Below are 13,833 nucleotides of genomic sequence, written 5' to 3'. Positions count from 1 at the left end.
TTACCTAGTGGCTACACAAGCCAGGAAGTATCAACAACCGGATTTGGTGTGTGGTAGTAACAGGTAAATGAACTTTTTTTAAAAATTATTTGAATAAATATGAGTGCTTGTCTATAAATACACAAACAATACACACATGCTTTCAATTGTGTAATTTAAGTGATCTGGGTAGCTCTGTTTTGGAAGTTCAGTAAACGCTAGAAATGTGTTTTGGAGTTTGTACGTGCTTTGTCTCTAAGGGCCATATATAAACATATATAAATAAAACCACTTTTTTTACATTGGTAATTCCTTTTCTGCATAATTTTATATTATTGTTAATGATTAAATAATTAAAGCAACAAAACAACCTGAAGAGCCGGTTCGGACCCGGTTCGGAGCCGAAAGAGCCGGCTCTTTTTAGTGAGCCGAGCCGGAAGAGCCGGATCTCTAAAAAGAGCCGGAAATCCCATCACTAATACGTAGCTGCACAAAGTAATATGGAGGTGAAACAGGGGCGATTTTAGCCCATTTTTGGGGGTGCTTCAGCACCCCCAAAAATGAATCAAAGCACCCCCAAAGATTTTTTTCCTTTTTTGACAATATTTGATGCTTGTGGGACACACTACTAAAAATATAAAAAGCATACAGTACGTACTTGAGATGGAACATTTTAACAACAAAAGTATAGATAACCCCTCTCCCCTCCCAAAATGGTTTGTTCCAGCTCGCCTCTCCCCTGCTCTGGCGCCCTTTCTGCCAGAGCGATGGTGTCTGAGACGCAGCGGAGCGGAGGTGGAAGCGCCTGCCTTAAAACAGGACATATTAGCTGCATTTAACCCTAAGTTACTCTTTATATAGTTAGGTAGGAGTCAGACCATGTTTCTTTTTAGCTGAAAAACATTACACCAGGTAACCTGCTGTGTTGAAAACGTGTTTTCCGGCGATGTTTCTACCCTACAATCCGTCCTGCTCTGTAGTAAAATCAGCGATACTTGACCGTCTTGTTGCTCCCATTGAAATGTATACAGCCTATTTAAAATCTAAAACTTAACATTATCTGTAGCCTGCTGTTGTTACCACTGTCCTGTTTGAAAAGGAGAGAAGCTGCTTATTTTGTCATATGTGCCGATATTAAACCCAAAGTACTTACTAGCTAACTGACTGGATTCCCATTAACCTTATAACTGCTGTTGTGTGTGTGTGTGTGTGTGTGTGTGTGTGTGTGTGTGCAGAGAGACAGCCAGGTTCATAATGGATATGAGGAAGTTTTTTCAAAAAAGGAGCCACATTCAGGTAAACGTGTAAGATCAAATGATCCATCAATAAAGGATAATGTTGGATCAGTGTTTCAATATTTATATCCTTTATTAGATGTTCATGTGGTTTGGTTATTTGCCTTTTGGTTGAAAGTAAACTGAGAGAGGACTTTTTTATTAGTGATCTTAATAGTATTGTTTTTAATCTAATTGAATACAATCTATTTGTGTATGATTGTCAGTCCAAAGAGGGAGAGAGGAAAGAGGAGAACATGAGGAGAAACTACAAGTTCAGGAAGAACCAGGTAAGAAAACAGACAGGGAACAGTGACAGGCACAACACAAACTGTTAAACTGGCAAAGAGAAAACTTTTTGAAGCTCAAGAGTGAGGCTGGTGCCATCCCAGATATGTTAACATTGTACAATCTTCTGGATAATCAGATCTTCCCCACACTGAAAACTGTTATTCAGGTTGCCCTAACAAACCCAGTTAGCAGCTGTAGCTGTGAGAGGTCTTTTAGTGTCTTGAGTCAGCTCCATACCTGGCTGAGAAGGACCATGGGTCAAAGCAGACTCCAGCACCAGGCTGTGCTGCGAGTCTGCGACATAGGATAAAAGAAAAGAAAAACTCTGCAGAGCCATATTAGTATCTGCACTAAACATCTTTTCATTTACTCACTGTGAGCATCATTCATTATTCTCCTCAGTAATTAAGGTTAGGATATGTTTTTTATTCCAATCCATTCTTCAGCATTTAAATAACCTTGATCAGATTTGATGGTTTTGTTACAGACTTTACAAAAAAGTCTTTTGCTTTTCTTTCACAAATGTGGGATTAAATTGTGTTAAAATGCACAAAACAGTGATGTCATGTTTTGTGACGAGGACCCAGGCACAGACAGACTTGATGAATTTAAGAATCTCATGATTTAATAAAGAAATTTGCAGACTTACACAGAGATGGTAAAATTATGATGACTGATAATGGAGATGAATACAACAGACGATGAGGACAGGGAGGAACAGAGGGAACTCGGGACAACTGGAGACATTTAAGGATGCAGGGACTGACAGAGACAGGGAAGACGTCTCATCGTGACGAGTACAGTTTATCTTGCCTGGATGGGCAGCTCTCTGGGTGTGCAGCACCCCCAAAGCTCTGATCCTAGAATCACCTCTGCTACCATGCAACCCAACATAATACACAAATGCACGGCAACGCCTTGAAGTCATTCTGTTGTTTCCAAAGAACTGATGAGAAAGATGTTTGACTTAATCTATGTGTTAGGCAGTAGTTTGTGTAGGAGTCATATGAGTTGTTCCTTTTTTGATTAAGTGGGTTGGTTTAAATGCACTCACTGTATTGGTGCACGGGTGTGGGGCGTGACTCATGGGTGTGTTAGGTGATAAATGTGGTTGCACTCACCTGATGTTGATGAGCAGAAAGGTAGGGTGAGCATGAGGCGAAACCTTCTGTTGAGCGCAGCTTGAATCATTTTGATGCATTTTTGACTGTAACTTGATGGTTTATGTAAACTTATGCACTAAGTTATGCAACAGGCCAATGTTGTAATTTGGCATAGTAAATGGTGCAGTTATTTGTGCAGTCTGTGCATTTGTTTAATGGTTTGAGCCCGTGTGCCGATTTGTATAGTGGACAGTTGTATGTGGAATAAAAGTAGCACATAGTACAGATGTGTATCTCATGTGTTTACTGTTGCGCGTCATCTGTGTCCTCGTGTTTAGCCTGCCGCGGCCGCTGGCTGGAGGAGCCGCAATAGTTTGGATATAGAGAATGCTGGTGGCATGAATGAAAATCTTTGAAGCTTCGTCCAGCGATGAAACTGAAATCATAATAGGGAGGGATTCTCCTATCAGATGCAAAGATGAATTAACAGCAGCAAAATTACAATATGTAATATGTATTTGTAAAGAAATATTATAGACAGTTTTGAAATGATAGATCTGTAAAGATGTCAAGCAGCTTCTAGATGCTTAAAGGAAGCAGTAAGGTCAGTTTCCCTTCTGGGTTTTCAGTAGTGATGTGCGATACCACTGATTTCCTTTCTGATCCGATACCAAGTAATATTCAGGGAGGTATCGACGATACTGATCCGATACTTTGTACAAAAACTTATTTTATGTATTGTATCTCAAATTATAGCATCATAATGATTACAGGACATCAGAGTACTTGTTTCCAACAATGACGGCAGCTGCTTAGTTTTAATATTACTCTTATTTCTCTTTCTGGGTCGCAAAAAAAACTTTTAACATATTTTCAGGTGAGAATGTAGCCGTGTAAACTTCTAACTTAAAATGTTATTGTTCGGCTTTTTCAGTGTTTTATTTGTTCGTGAGTAAATCGGTTTGGCTGAGATTAAAGTTATTAGATTAGATTAAATTAAATTTATCTTTATTAATCCCTCAGGAGGGTTCCTCCGGGGTTTTCAGACAGCTGAATAAACGTCAAACAGAAAACTGATTAAACAGAAGTGTGAGACGGTCGAGAGTTTACGTCAGCGCCCGGTTATATGTTAGATAGCAAGGAGCAGACGGCAGTTTCACTCCACCGAGGGAGCTCGTGACGTACTACCCGGCTTTCTTCAGACCGCGAAGGCCGGGTCCTCAGGTGGAAGCAGCCTCTGAATTTGGACACCCCCGCTGTTTCCGGACATTTAACGTATTTTATCCGATAAATAAACACTGTAAAATGTATTTATCCCCCCCACACAACAACCTTTTTGAATGTCTCCCTAGTGTGGCCACAACACCTCACGTTTTTGCCACACGTATCGCAAACCACGTCTCAGTGTTTGTGGAGGTAAAATAGGTTCGCACATGACTCCAGTTACGCTCAGCCATTGTTGTGAGTGCGCACGCCAAGGGGCTGCGAGACATTTATACAGCCGTATTTCGCAAATGACTATGAAAGGCTGAAGAGGAAGTAGTTCCTTTGAATGTAGACAATCCGAACGTTATAGTTTCTTTCCAATGTGTTCCTGTTAATGATAAACTACAAACTTACCCTAAATTACTAAAATATCGATATTTTAATGTGAGAATTGATTCTAGAACATAAACGATTGGTATCGGAGGAATCGATATTTCAGGATCGATCCGCACATCATTAGTTTTCAGCATTAATAAAGAAACCTGCAACAAGGTGAGTGATGTTTGAGGTCTAAAAGAAATCAACACAGAGAAATGTTTACAGTGCTTTTCTACCTGAACATTCAAAGCGCTCTATACAGGTCGCCTCATTCACACCTGTTCATAGAAGCCCTTTTTCTGTGCTTTCTATCTAACATTCACACACATTCATCAGAGTGACTTGGGGTTAATGTCTTGCCAGTTAGCACGCAGTCTGGAGCAGCCAGGGATCGACCCAAAAACCATCTGATTAGTAGATGAGCTGCTCCACCTCCTGAGCCACAGCCGCCCCTTTTAGAGGTAAAGAATCAATTAGAAAGTAAGGACAGTAATTTTTTGAGGTGATTTGATTAAAAAAATCATTTTTGCTTCTAATTACATAATTAAGGTGTAATTACATCGTCCAACAAATTGATACATTGTCATAAACGTATCATTTATCTACTAAAAATACACAGGAGCTGGCGTCATGTTGTGGAAGCTGCCATCTTGCCCCACCATCATCCACTGGCTGATGGGCATCGCTGCTCCGCCTTTTCATGTTTTATGTAAGTGTATTTATACATTACTTTGAATTTAACCTCCTAAGACCCAAACTCTTCCACAGCATGCATTTTTAATTTGTCTTTGATATTTGGGCTGATTGGGTCCAATGAATGTAAAAACAAAGAATTACCAGATTTGTTTTTTTACCTTATTTTTGTTTTTATGAAAAATCGAAGCCACATGTGAGGATATTCATTTAAAATTTTGATAGAACTGTAGCAGTATAATGTCCCCGTAAATGGATATCAGGCCCTTGTAGAGCAAAATTGAGTAATTTGGTCTAAGTAAACCAAAATGCGATGTCCACATATGTGGACGGCAGGTCCTAGGAGGTTAAAGATGTCAAATAGCTCTTTCACACTACATATGACCGTTTCACCTTTGTACATGTATATTTTGGTGATCTCTTTCTCAGTATGTTTTTCTTCTTATGGAAATAAGCTAAGATTAAACCGGTTAATGTTAGGCTCCTGTGTCCTAAAAAAATCACACCTTTCCCCTGATAAACAAATTGATTGGATTCTCACATTGTGTGGGAATTGATTATCAATGACAACTTTGATGAGCCACTTCAAAGAAAGTTTCACAGCAGCAACAGAAAGTCCAGATGTGGAAACAGAAGTGTGTGGAGAGAGAGCGGAGAATAAGAAAAAGTAACGGTTAGCTACAGAAGAGACGGAAAGGAAATAAATTAAAGGAATATAATAACTCCCTCGACAGCCAGAGTTGTGTCGGCGATGCTCGCTGTGAGTAGACTGTTTCAGCCCACTGTACGCGGTGTTCGTGCCTTGGAGAAGAAATAAAGTTCGGTGAAGCAGTTTCCTACGCCTCCTTCGATCTTTTTGCTAGCGGAGTTGACCTGTATAGTAAGCTGTTGCCGGCTACGAGCCAGTTACGGAACTTTCAAGTAACTGCCAGAGGTTTCCTTACTACGGTTCGGGACCGCGGATCTGGCGCGGTAACAATTTTTACGTTTGTTTGAAAGGCACTTTGGTTTTATTTTGAAATCCATGCTTTTATTTTGAAACAGGAAACTGGCGCAAAACCGTTAAAGGGCTGTTAATAATGTTTCTTTCAGGATATGGTAAATAGTGTGCCTTAAAGTGAAAAATATGTACGTTTCCTTTGCCAATTAGTACCTGGCTGACAGTGGCACAAGGTTTGTTAATGTTTCCTTTAACGGAATAAGTTACATGCAATCAAAATGTCGTTTAATAGAGTTTATGTTGTTAACCTTGACCTTTATGTGTAGTTGTAAGTTAGTGAGGTGATATAATGAATTGAGTGATGTAAATTTGATGTATATGCTATATGTGAGCAGGAGAAATTTGTTTCCTTTGATGTTATGGTATTAATATTGCTGGTTTTGATTTGCTCCTAGCTCTTACGGTGTCTTCACTGAATGTTTCAATAAAAACCTTTCCAATAAAACCTCTGTGAAGCATCAGTATAAGAGACCATCATTCAGCCAGGGATGCTACAAGACAGACGTCTCTCACGGAGTCCTTTAGTGCTGCAGGCAGGCAACATGTTCAAATAGCGCACAGCTTCAGTTTTTTTATTTCTATATGATGAACTCTGCATTATTAAGTGATAAGAACAAGTAATCTGATGTCCTGTAATGATTATGACGCTATAATTTGAGATACAATAAAAGAGTAAAGTTTTTGTACAAAGTATCGGATCAGTAACGTCGATACCACCCTGAATTTTACTTGGTATCGGATCGGAAAGGAAATCAGTGGTATCGCACATCACTAGTGATCAAACGTCAGGCCAAGCTGGAACTGCTTCCTGTCTTCTGTAACTTCTACAACACTGTCCAATAGAGACACATGAATGAAATGCAGTGTCATTAAAAACACTGATGATCTTTATTTAAAAATGTAATATATTTACATCTAAATAAACTTTTAGGCATTACGCTGACGGACGGATGGATGCACAATGAATGCTTTCTCATCCTTCTTGTCATGCACCATGGAAGTGTCTGAGGGGCTTTTCCACTTGGAATCGGGATACTGTGTCCACACTTCAGAGGTGGAGTTTCCAGCATCTCACCTGGGCCTCATCTGCAAACAATCAGCAGGAGGGCTTCTTAAACCAGCGCTGCCTGCTACTGCTCGCCAGTTTGTTCTGCCATCTCCAGTGGTAACTAGCTTCACCTCTGCTCCAGTTCTGGCTTGCTGCTTCCCTGTGTTTAACCTTGTTTTCCCTGTGTTTAGATCTCCTCTGCCAACATGCTCATCCTACCCTCAAACTCCCTTACCCGTCCAGCACTATTCATTTAAGATGTGATGGAATCAAAGTAATTATTTTCAATCAAATGCTGCAAAGGAATATTTTCATGTGACACAGCGTAAATCTTTCAACTTCAACTTCTTCTCCCTCTGTTGCAGAATTCCCGTTGGATTGTTCCCATCAGGAGCCAGGTGTTCAGTCTCTCGATAGCTTTTCCTCTGGTTCCTGCTCTCTGCTGACACTCCTAGCTCGAGCCACGTTCTCCATTCCCTCTCTTTAAACAAAGTCTCATAAATAGTTTAACCATGTGCATTGAATCTGCATTTGGGTCTAAGCTTTCTATGGAGGGAAGAAATCATCACAGTGACATCTATTCAATTTTTAATTCAATTTTAATAATAATAACAATAATGATGGATTGCATTTATTATCTATAAATTTATTTTATCTATAAATAAAATTGTAAAGCGCTTTTCGGGACCCCTCAAAGCGCTTTACAATTTTATTTATAGAGCGCCAAATGACAGCAACAGTCACCTCAAGGCGCTTTATATTGTAAGGTATACTTACAAAGAAATCCCCAACAATCATATGACCCCCTATGAGCAAGCACTTTGGCGACAGTGGGAAGGAAAAACTCCCTTTTAACAGGAAGAAACCTCCAGCAGAACCAGGCTCAGGGAGGGGCGGCCATCTGCTGCGACCGGTTGGGGAGGGGCAAGGAAAACAGGATAAAGACATGCTGTGGAAGAGAGACAGAGGTTAATAACAAGTACCATTCAGTGCAGAGAGGTCTATTAAACATAGTGGGTGAAGAAGAAGCACCCAGTGCATCATGGGAATCCCCCGGCAGCCTAATGCTGGGCATACACTGTGCGATTTTTGGCCCATTTTGAGCCGATTTTTTTCAGTCGTGCGACCGTTTTGGGCATCGTCCCGAGTTTGGCTTTGATCGTGTGTCGTGCATCGTCTACATGGGGTAACGAGAAGCGATTAACGCCTCACGACCAGCTCCCGATCATCAATCGTTTGCTGGTAAGAAAATCAAACCTGTTTGAAATCCTGTCGGTCGTCCTGAGGGTGTCACCGCAGCGTCTCACACTGCGCACGCGCAAACGCAGAAATGAGAGTGAAAAGACGGAGTAGAACGGCGGTGTGGCGTGTGATCTGGACACAAGCCACGGCACAAACTTCTCACCCCTGCGAGTCAGTCAGTTTGAGCAGGAGCTGAATAACGCGACTGAAAAAAATCGCAGCACAGTGTATGCCCAGCTTATTGCAGCATGGAGGATTCAGGGTCACCTGAGTAGGCCATCAGCCTACTAAAAGGATACTGAAGAAACCCGTCGAAATAGTCTTAGTCTTCATCACTGCTGCTGGTGGACTCATTTGAACACCTCCGAAATTTGCACACAGGCAAGTATTCCTCTTCTTCCTCAAAATCCTCTCGGGAACGCTTCCTCGAGCCTCCAGCTTCATGGTTGTCAAGCTCTTCGTGCGCATCTTCAAAAAGTTCATCACTGCTGCTCTCAGAGTGGTCGTACACAGCTGAGCTGGTCCCCGAATCAGAGTGTGCAAGCCTGGATTTTTTGCTATTACGACCTTCTTCATCAACATCTTCCTCTCTGGACCTTTTCGTGGATCCACCAGGCTGCGGTTCTTCTTCTGTTACCTGCTGATTGATGTCCTCATCGGCAATATTACCAGCATGAGGACAGCCTACGCTATCAGTGTCAGAAGCAGAGAAGAATTCAGAGTCATCATCAGAAAAATCCTCGCTCCATCTGATTCTTTTGTTTGGTTCCACGTCTTCTTCATCCATCTCTCTAGACCTCCTCCTGGAAACACCTGGCTGAGGGTCCTCTTCTGGGATGTACTGGTGAACATCCTCACAGTCTTCAAATGCCTCATCAGAATCCTCATTTTCAATGCCACCAACAACAACAGCATTATGATCCTCATGCTGCTCATTGTTGTCACCATTGGCATTATTGTCCCTCACATTAATATTTTGAATGTTTACATTGTTGTCACCATTGGCATTATTGTCCCTCACATTAATATTTCGATTGTTGACATTGTAATCGTCATCGTAAAGGTAATCGTCATATTGATTCAATACTGAAGCTACTAGCGCATCCAGCCTCCGACCAATATCACGGAGAGCAAGATAAAGATTGACCATGTAGCCCCGGAGTCCACCAATATCTTCGTTAGCTGGTTGGTTAGCTGGTTGGTTAGCTGGTCCATTAACTGGTTCATTAGCTGGTCCATCAACTGGTTCATTAACTGGATCATTAGCTGGTTGGTTAACTGGTTCATTAGCATGTTCTCGATCTCCACCTGAAAACCTTTGTGGGGTAACCTGCCGGTCTGCAAGATCATTTAATCTTTTAATTAGCATTCATAACTATCTGCTGAAAATCTGTTTTTCATCAATTTCAAGACTGAGCACATGTGCTTACCATTACGGTAATTTTGTAATCCATCTCCTATTCCACTCATTTTGACTACAAGGAACACAAAACAACAATGATCAGTGAACCTCAACTCAGAATGTTCAGAGAATTTGCTTTTTTTGTGATGACTTCAGGCTGCGTCCGAACGTACACGGCTATGTTTGAAAACGCACGTTTTCCTTTTTCGTTAAAAAAAAAAAATGCAGTCCACATGTGCAGTTTTGAGAAAATATCTCCTTCCATATGTAAACGCTAAAAACAAACTGAAACGCTGTCAAGAACACGCCAAATCTTAACCGTGTAGAAATGTTGGCCAATCAGAAGTCTAGAAGCCTGGGTGGGAAAACCTCACAAAACCTTACGTACTTCTGAAAAGTTTTTGTCTTTTTCTGGAAAAGCAGCTAATTTTGTGTTACTTTCACGTGCCTTCATCGTTTCAAATGTTAATAACTAAAGACAGCTTTTTGGCTGGAACAGACTCACAACTTTGAAATGGACAAAATGCATACAGCATACATAAATGTCATTTTTTAAATTACATTTATTCCAAACCGACTGTTTTGAATGTAGAAGCCACGTCTGATGCCTCTGTGTTTCTAAATGGAGGCGCAGTAACTGTGTGTGTATATGTCAGCGTGTAAAACCTGCAGATACTAAGATTAACAGACACAGTATGTTGTCTACATCCGCCATTGTAGAAATTGATCTCATATAAACACTAACGTGGCCACAGCGTGGCGTCAACAGCGGCGCACACTTTTGACATTGCCTGAGTAAATGTCCGTTTTCCTCGTCCACACCTAAACACAAAAACGTCGTTTTCAAAAATCTCCACCTTGGCAGGAGTTTTTAAAAATCTCACCTTTCAGTGACTCAATCTACTGTTTAGCTGTGGACGAAAGGCCCAAATGCAGAGACAAAGCTGCGCTTTCAAAAACAGCCGTGTACATGTGGACGCAGCCTCAGTTTCTCAGAAATTCTAATAGTTTGTTTGAGAACAAAAGTCTTCTCTATTTTCCTAAATGAACAAAACAATCTCAGAAATAATCGTGTTAAAAAGAGCTTCTGTCACTCAGATATGATTAAGAACATTTTCTCATTTATGTATAATTTGTCAAATATTACATCAGTTAAGTCTTCATTTGTTTTCCTGAATAATAGATCCACATCATCCTCTCTATGATGGAAAATATAGTCTAGTCTTGCACAATGTAAAGTACATAAATACTGTCCTGGCAGGCAGGAAAATCAGGCTTTATATATTTAAGTAAATGATCTTAAGTTTATAAACTGAAATTTGAGCTTACTTTAGTTCTTGGTAAAATTACAGAGCAGTTAATCCTCAGGGAAACGTCGAAATGTCACTAAATAGTGGTCTGCTTTCATACGGCTGCAGTGTCTCTTCAGTTTTGTGTTCATATGCTGATGTTTTCATTCAAAACATGCTTAAATGCTGTGATGTCACTTTAGCAGCAAAGACTGTGGAATGTGCAGAGATTCTTTTTACATCAAGTTCTTTGCTCAGAGTTTGATATCTTTTAAATGGAGACGAAAAAACAGACAGAAGTGAATCTAAAAGACTAAAGCGGTCAATGTGTTATTATTTTTATTTATTCTAATAGTTCCTGTAAAGTTCTACTCTAAGAGATTCATCTTGGCCTTCATGCAGGATTAAAGCTCAATAACACACAAAATATAAAACATTTCTTTATGGTTGTTAGGCAAAGTTATCAAACATATATCCACTAATATGGTCTCATTCTTGCTCTGCTCCCTCATTTTTCCCTGGAGGCATCGCTATGGCAACTTAATATTTAACATGTCTTTGTTATCAACTTTATTTGTACAAATCTGTGATGTTGATGTGCACAACGTGGGCTTTAGACCTCGGAGGGTTAATCAACAAATAAATTTCTGCTCATGACGGTGCAGATTTCTGACAGTTTGTGTACTTTAAGCATTTAACAATTTGATTGTTTTCTAATAAAAACTGTGTGAAACTCAAGTTAGACCTGTGTTTGTAAATGAACCGCCCCATGTTGTGTAGCTTTCTGGATTTTATACTTATTGGGCTACATATTAATTTACTATACAGGCTATACAGTAGATAAAATCTAAACTCACATGTTTTATGTAACTAATGTGTTTAATCATGTGGGCTACAGACAATAATCAAGTTATGGTTTTCCCAGCCCGCTATGTCTGTGTCAGGGGCGATTCTAGGATGAGAGCTTTGGGGGTGCTGCGCACCCAGAGAGCTGCCCATCCAGGCAAGATAAACTGTACTCGTCACGATGAGACTTCTTCCCTGTCTCTGTCAGTCCCTGCATCCTTAAATGTCTCCAGTTGTCCCGAGTTCCCTCTGTTCCTCCCTGTCCTCATCGTCTGTTGTATTCATCTCCATTATCAGTCATCATAATTTTACCATCTCTGTGCAAGTCTGCAAATTTCTTTATTAAATCATGAGATTCTTAAATTCATCAAGTCTGTCTGTGCCTGGGTCCTCGTCACAAAACATGACATCACTGTTTTGTACATTTTAACACAATTTAATCCCACATTTGTGAAAGAAAAGCAAAAGACTCTTTTGTAAAGTCTGTAACAAAACCATCAAATCTGATCAAGGTTATTTAAATGCTGAAGAATGGATTGGAATAAAAAACATATCCTAACCTTAATTACTGAGGAGAATAATGAATGATGCTCACAGTGAGTAAAAAGTAAACTGAGTGCATTTTTTGGACAGAGATTCACTTTTAAAGTGTTTGTATAATACAATACAGACACATAAAAATACACTCCAAAAATAGAAGAGTCCTTGAAATGTACAAAATATTATTAAAAAATTAGAAAAATGGAGACACCTTGGCCTCTGGTACAACGTATGAAAAGATGTTTAGTGCACATACTAATATGAGCGCACCATCACTGATCACGGGAGCAGGCAAGGGGGACTCACTAATGGAGTTTTCAAACACTTCAGCGTTAACTTCAGGGGGTGGGTCCTCCGCTGTGATAGAACCACTGCTGGGGTCCACATTGCAGAGAGAATGGCGTTTCACGTTGAGGGAACCTTCAACTTCCACCGGCTCATCATCAGCGAGACCCTGTATCTCTGGCGTTTTCAGTAGCCAGTCCAGTGTCCTGTCATGATGATCCATCTGTGTTGACTTCACAGACCCTTGGTCATCTCCATTATTCAGATTCTCTCTGCCCAAGTCAACAAGGGACACACCTAAGCCCAGGAAGTTGACAGGGAGAAGGAGGTTTCTGTGTACAACTTTTTCCTTGCCTGTATGGCTCTCTCTTATCCTGTACACATTGATCCCAGACTTAACTGACACAACATCATAAGGCGTGGGATCCCACTTGTCGGCTAACTTTCTTTTTCCCCTTTCACCACGATTGGCCAACACAACTCTATCACCTACAGCCAGAGGTGAGCCTTTGACTTTACGGTTGTAGAGTCTGGCATGGCGCGCTTGCTCATGCAAAGCATGGTTCTGGGCAATCTGTGAGGCATCAAACAGGTCTTTCCGCAACCGTGAGACAAACTCATGGTGGCTGATCACATCATCATTTTGCAGCACATGTTGGAACATTATGTCAACAGGAAGGCGTGGAACTCGCCCAAAAATGACATAAAAGGGGGCCAAACCAGTCGTCTCATGCACTGTGCAATTGTAGCAGAACGTGAGAGTGCGTAACATCTGAGGCCACCTAGCCTTGGCTGTTGGAGGGAGAGTCCTCAGCATATTCCCAAGTGTCCTGTTGAACCGTTCAGTGACCCCATTGCCCATAGGATGGTATGGCGTAGTATGCGATTTCTGCACACCTGCCATCTCTAAGAGGTCCTTCAACAGTCTGCTTTCAAAATTTGATCCCTGATCCGAATGAATCCTCCTAGGAAAGCCATAAACACAAAAGAAATCATCCCACAACCTGCGCGCTACATGTTTTGCAGACTGGTTTCGACAGGGGAAAGCATGTGCCAATTTGGAGAAATGGTCAGTTACGACCAGAACATCCACCTTCTTATTATCACTGAGCTCAGCGGTCCAAAAGTCTATGCACACTAGTTCCATCGGCTCTGACGTCTGGATGTTTTCCAGTGGTGCACAAGCATGAGGTTCAGGTGTTTTTCCAACCACACATCTCTCACACTGTCGAACATGGTTGGTTATGTCTTTCTCCA

General features: G+C 40.9%; 1 protein-coding gene and 1 long non-coding RNA gene across 5 annotated transcripts; one reads left to right on the top strand and one right to left on the bottom strand.

Moving 5' to 3' along the window:
• Positions 1–636: 636 nt before the first annotated feature.
• On the top strand, positions 637–12,118 carry LOC148106504 (uncharacterized). Of its 4 annotated transcripts, XR_015719170.1 has the most exons (7): positions 637–1,275; positions 1,481–1,543; positions 4,595–4,692; positions 4,851–4,940; positions 6,856–7,089; positions 7,164–7,246; positions 7,338–12,118. It is a non-coding gene; the product is annotated as an uncharacterized LOC148106504 (long non-coding RNA). The 4 variants fall into 4 exon arrangements; XR_015719171.1 differs by having other exon boundaries at positions 637–1,543; positions 4,599–4,692; XR_015719169.1 differs by having other exon boundaries at positions 637–1,543.
• Positions 7,553–11,163, bottom strand: LOC148106505 (uncharacterized). The gene is made up of 3 exons (XM_087842442.1): positions 10,946–11,163; positions 9,645–9,689; positions 7,553–9,552 (listed from the first exon to the last, which is right to left on the bottom strand). Exons 2-3 carry the CDS (start codon positions 9,682–9,684, stop codon positions 8,537–8,539), a joined length of 1,056 nt encoding a protein of 351 aa, XP_087698568.1. The 5' UTR covers positions 9,685–9,689; positions 10,946–11,163; the 3' UTR covers positions 7,553–8,536.
• Positions 12,119–13,833: the final 1,715 nt, after the last annotated feature.

This window comes from Neolamprologus brichardi, chromosome 1, assembly GCF_056152115.1.
Source record: "Neolamprologus brichardi isolate AB-2024 chromosome 1, ASM5615211v1, whole genome shotgun sequence".
NCBI classification, from domain to species: Eukaryota; Metazoa; Chordata; class Actinopteri; order Cichliformes; family Cichlidae; genus Neolamprologus; species Neolamprologus brichardi.
The sequence above is the reverse complement of the archived record's forward strand: the minus strand, read 5'-3'. Positions and strand labels throughout refer to the sequence as shown.